At 56.7% G+C, this 5628-nt stretch overlaps 1 protein-coding gene across 1 annotated transcript; it reads right to left on the reverse strand.

Moving 5' to 3' along the window:
- Positions 1-1298: 1298 nt before the first annotated feature.
- CHST2 (carbohydrate sulfotransferase 2) lies at positions 1299-4936 on the reverse strand. The gene is made up of 2 exons (XM_003265345.3): positions 3736-4936; positions 1299-3629 (listed from the first exon to the last, which is right to left on the reverse strand). Exon 2 carries the CDS (start codon positions 3454-3456, stop codon positions 1864-1866), a length of 1593 nt encoding a protein of 530 aa, XP_003265393.1. The 5' UTR covers positions 3457-3629; positions 3736-4936; the 3' UTR covers positions 1299-1863.
- Between the last annotated feature and the right edge of the window lie 692 nt (positions 4937-5628).

The raw sequence follows: 5628 nt of genomic DNA on the forward strand, positions 1-5628 counted from the left end.
TAGATTGTTATAAAATCCATTTCTAAATACACCCCTTTTTAAACCTTTATGCTTCTTTACCTTGGAATTCTTACCAGTGTAGCTAGATTTCATACTGCAATGGTAATTATCCTTAAGAATCATCATGTGTTAAAACATTCCCCAAGTACAGATTATTTTTATCATCTTTTCCCTAACATAAAAATTCTCAGCATTTAACCTATACATGTTGCCTTTCAGAGATCTCATAAAAAATCATAGTAAAATAAAACCATGATGATAGCGAACTTGTACTGTATTTACTGTAATATACAACTACACTGTCGCTTGTTCCCATTTGGGCTTCATAATTTCTTCTCATAGTATAACATTCTGCAGAATGTTTCAGTACCAAATGGGTTCAGGACACAACATCATAACCACTACAGGAAAATGTACTGGTTTTCTCCTTGGAAAATACCAAATTTCAAAATCCTACACACTAGTTCATTTTCATTTCCTCTTTACCACAATTCATTATCATATCTAAAAGAAGCTCTTGGCTGAAGCCTTATACTGTCTGCAGCATGTTACTTTCTTTGCAAATTTACTTTTAGGGAACATGATAAAGAAAAGCAACATATTCCACAGGCATCCCAAGTAAAGCATTATAAATTCATATTCTCTCCTGCGCTAATTTAAATGGGAAGCAAGGAAGAAGAGGGAAAACCCTTACGGTTCTCAGATGAAACTTCGCTGCCTTCATCCATCTCCACATACCGTGTCAGGGTCAGAAAACCACTCCAAACAGATACTTCTGTCACTTTGCTAAACCAAAGAAGCTGCTACCATCGCCAGCAATATGTTCACGCTACTTTCCTGAGGTCTGTGTTCTAATCATCAGAACTTTTAAAAATTACATACTTTTTTTAAAAATCCTTTTTCTGAACCAACCTCAGGACCAAAACACCGGTTTCTGCTTCAAGGTTCCCCATTTTAACTGAAGAGGAATGAAAAACTAAATGCCTTCAAGTCCTGAAGGAGTTGCTTCTTCCTGTGTTCAAAGCTGAAGAAAGTAATGTGCTTTTTCTTCCACTGCCTTGTTTGGTTTCTGCCTTTAGAATTCAAAGATGTGTTTCATTCCTGGACACCTAACAGGCTGAGATTTACATGTGAGAAAACATCCCCCAGGTTATTGCCAAGGAGGCAAAAATTGCTCCCACCCAGTTTAGCTGCCTTTCAGGAAAGAGACTGGAAAAATGGAAACGAGGGGAAGGAGATTCTATTTGAAGCTGAGGACAAGTAACACAGGTGAATCCAAAGTAATGGAGGCAAATATAAAAAAGAATATTATTTATTATCTTCTTTATTAATACTCACATGTAACCTTTGCTTTTTACACAAAAGTCTAGTTTAGAAGAATGCCTCCTCGGCTTATCATGCCCAATGGGGCTTTTTGTTTCTGGACCACTTCCCCTTTCTCCACCCCCACCCCCACATCCAAATCACTCTTACATGTTCACAGATACCACGAAAATTTTGTAAACAAGATTTGGGTTACTGGAACTTGATTTCATTAACATCCCACTTCAAAATGGAAGGCAGGTGGAGGACGGGGTAAGAAATAGGAGAAAGAACAAGAGAAGGCAAAGGAGAGAAGAAGAGGGGCACCTGGTCAGAACGTTCAAGTCTTGCCTTTTCTGAGGGGTGTGTGTGTATTTTGTGGCTGTTCCTTGAAATGCACTGACTCAAAACATTGACAGCAAGTGTGTGTGTGATTATTTATATATCTATAATAGAATATGTGGGCTTCCTCCGTTTGAGTCTGGACTGTGTTTATTTAAACACACTGCGATCCTCTTTATAGGTATCACCACAGGGAATCAGGTCTCCTGGGAACCCCTTTCAGAGACGGGGCTTCCGAAGCAGGGTCTTGCTGAGGTCTTTGACCTCCTCAGGGCTGTTGACCCGCTCATAGCCCAGGACGGCCATGGGCTGATAGCAAAACTCCTCCACCTGTTTGATCTGCTGGAAGGTGAGGGCGGTCCGCCAGGCATTGGCGGCCTGCGTGGCATTGCGTGCAGATACCACGAAAGGCTTGGAGGATGAGCCCGAGCCACTGGTCATGTTCAGGGCAAACTGCTCCATTTCGGGGCTCACCAACAGTCCCACAAAATCGTACACTCTCCGTAGGGTCTTGACGGGGTCTCCCACCAGGTCCTCGTACCGCACCACCAGGTAGTGGCCCTGCAGCCAGTCAGGGGGCTGCAGGGCTGTCTGCAGTGTCTTAGCCATACTATTGCAGATGACCTCCATAGCGCCCAGAGCGTGGTAGTCTGCGGGGCCGCCCACACCCTCCTTCTTGGCGCCAAGCTTGTGGCCCGCGGCCTCCAAGAAGGGCATGCGGTGAGCTCGCGGGTCTCGGCTGCGCACCACCTGTAGGCTCTCACGGATGAGGCCGTGGCGCGAGCGGATCCGTGAACTCGCCACCGCGCGGGGATCACGCACCAAGTGGATGACCTTGAGGTCCAAGGCCGGGTCTCGCAGCAGTGGCGCCAACACCGCCACGTCGAAGACGCGCACACCCTTTATGACTAGTGTGCGGTACTTGCGGCACTCCTCCTCGAAACGCGCCAGGCGCTGTGGCGGGCACTTCTTGCACACGCGGTCGTCCACCAACCCCACGACCTCCTTGCGGTAGGCGGGGCAGAGTGGTGACGAGCACACCACCTTGTTGGTGGCTGCGCCGAAGATGCCCAGCGTGGTGAGGTTGCGCCCCCCGCTGCCCGCGGGGCTATACAACTGGAAGACAGAGAGGTCGCAGCGGTAAAGAGCGCTCAGCATGTCCCGCGCTGCCCCCTGCAGGGAAACGGCGTCCCCCGGATACAGTTTTTGCCATACATGCCACACTGGCTCGTAGAGAAAGAACACCTCGGGATTCTGGTTGAATAGCTCGCCGAAGAACGAGGAGCCAGAGCGCCACGTGGTGAACACGTACACCAGCTGCCGCTTGTCCCCGACGCCCCCGGTGCCCCGAGTGCCATTGCCTGGAGGGGCCACAACCCCCGCCATCCCTGCCGCGGCTGCAGGAGCCGCCCCGACGGCGGCAGCGGGAGGGCGGTAAGGAGTGCGGAGGTCCAAACGGGCATGAGCACGGGGCGGCCCGGCCGGAGGCGGCCCTGGGCGCCCCCAGCTGCCTCCGGCTGCCCCCGCTGCGGCACCCAGCGGCTCGTCGGGGTGGCACTGCTGCAGCGGCTCCTTGTGCCACTTGTAGTCCAGGAGGTTGAGCATAGTGAGCACCAGCAGCAGTGCATAGCCCGCGCACAACACCAGCGCCTTCCTACGGAACACCTTCATTCCGAGAGGGGACGCGGGCCAGCGGCGTCCTGGGCGCCGGGGCCACTGCGGGAGCAGGGCACGCGGCGCGGCTGCAGGCGCAGCCTGGAGCAGCCGAGGGAGCGCGCCCGGGGGCAGAGCTCGCGGCGGGCTGCGGCTCATCACAGGCACAATCTGGGCCGGCGGCGCGGCGGAGGCAGCCCTGCAGCCCGGGAAGGGGACGCAGCGGGCTGGCTGCTGGCGCCGGGACTCGGGCCGCGACTCCGAGGCGGGCGCGGCGGCTGGTCCCCAGCTCCCAAGGCTGGCTCTCCCATGGCAGCGGCTCCGGGAAGGACCTGCGAGGGGAAGCGGAGTGAGCGGATGCGCCCCAATCTCCCTCCCAGCCTCCTTCTCCTAAGTAACTAACGCCCACCCTCGGTTCTGCCCGGTTCATCCGCTCACCTGGAGCCAAGGGCGCGCCCGGGAGCGGCCTCGGATCACCGCCCAGTGGACTGTCCGGCTGTCACTCTTTCCTCGATTTCGCTCCCGCTCGCTTCCGCTGTGGGTCCCCGCACCTTCGAGGGGTCGGGGGAGTCGGCCGACTTATCCCTGGGCAGTTTCCGGGCAGCGGGAGCCCTGTGGCTCGGGAAGAAAAACTTTCACGCGGCCCAGAGCCCCGCTCCGCGCTCCGCTGAACCCGGCGCCTCCCGGCTCCAGCGACGTCTCCTCCGCTCTCTCGGGACCGCAGCTTCCTGCCTTGCTCAGGGGAACGAAGCCGGCTGGGGGCGATGGCTGGGGGCGGCTTATATGGGACTCAGCTCCCGGCATAGCGGCGCAGCCCCTCTCGCTTTCGGCCTCCGTGCGGTGAATTTTCCCACCTCTCTGGCAGCGGTGGATGGGACACAGCGCGACCCCGCAGCGGCAGCGGCGGCTGCTTCCATCACCGGGAGGATGCCCGGGCGGACAGCGCAGGCAACCTCCGCCGCTCCGCAGCCTCCGACTGGCCCAAAGGACCCTGAGCACACAGCTCTAGGCAAGGAAACCCAGGTGTGCAGCACTGCCCGACCCGCCCCGACCCGCCCCCGGTACCAGCGCTTCTGGCCAACGGGTATCTAAGCAAAGAAAGACCCCGCCGCCGCCGCGCGAAAGCGGCGCCCGGGAAGATGCTGCTACCCGACTCCCCTTACGCCGGGCGCCCGCAACGCGCTCGGGCCAGCCTCTGCGCGGCTCCTGCCAGCCGGCGCCCGGTTGGTGCGCGCCGCCGTCTGTCGCAGCGGCTCCTCCCCTCCGCCGCGCAGCCCTCCCCCTTCGCCGGCCCCGCCCCCGCCCCCAACGCCGAGCTAGCTCCCACCGTCGCTGCCTCGGGGGCTGGAGATGCGACCCGCTTTACCGCGACGCGCGGGGGCTGCAGTCCACGGGTCCGAAGGCTTAGCTCTCTGCGCGCAAAGCGCTGGGATGCGAACGCGGGATTTGGAGCTCGTCGGTGCCGCGAGCTGCCAGAGAGTTGGATTCTGCGTGCAGCTGCCAGACTCGGCCTCATGTTTTTGCTCTCAGAAAGAGTTGGTGATAAAGTTTGGGCAGAAATCCCCTGTCGGCCGTCCGCTCCACGCTTCCCTCGGGGCCGACACTGCCAACCTCTCCGGGCACTGAGGACATCTCCGCGCCCTGGAGCGGTGGGAGGATGCGGAGCGCCGTTCTCGGGCTTCCGACACCCTGCCCGCCCTCTCTAGCGGGTCTGTGGCCGCTCCCTCCCGAAGGAAGTAATAAATCTTTCTGACCTTGGGGGTCAGAGGAGACGCTTCAGTTTTCCGGAGGGGTGTACGGGCGGGGCCGTCTTTCCGCTTTACTGGACCTGTGGCCGGGGCTGCTCTTGTTTCATTGTGCCCCACGCCGATGCTCTCCGCATTTCCGCTCGCGGTGCTGCGTCCACTGTGATTGACGTCCTCTGGAATTGGGGTGATGGGGGAGGGGAACGCCCCGTTCTAATTTGCAGAAAAATACTTGTCCCGCTTCTTGGTTTTGTAGATGAGATCAAAGAACTTGACCCCAAAGGAAACACCGTTGTTGAAAGAAAATCATTTTTCAGTTGCTTTAGGTTTAAGTGCTTTTGTTTAAGGTTATGAGGAAAAGCGTCTCTCTCTCCCCCCAACTCCCTCCCTCCCCAAGAACACTGAGCTGTAGCCTCAACTTCATCTGTAGAATGGGGACAGTTGTCACAGTCTCCGGGGACTGAACGGTGGTTGAGTATCAGAGCGCGCACATGGAAGGTTAGACCTGAGTTCAGGCCTGTAAGTGCCGAAAAGGGAATCTCTGTGGGGCCTGAGGCTCAGCGCCCTCGGATAAACAGAGCGCTCG

Source organism: Nomascus leucogenys, chromosome 8, assembly GCF_006542625.1.
Source record: "Nomascus leucogenys isolate Asia chromosome 8, Asia_NLE_v1, whole genome shotgun sequence".
In the NCBI taxonomy this organism is placed as follows: Eukaryota; Metazoa; Chordata; class Mammalia; order Primates; family Hylobatidae; genus Nomascus; species Nomascus leucogenys.

Excerpts from the sequence above, each read along its gene's own strand:
- CHST2 (XM_003265345.3), bottom strand. The coding sequence starts at position 3,456 with ATGAGCCGCAGCCCGCCGCGAGCTCTGCCCCCGGGCGCGCTCCCTCGG.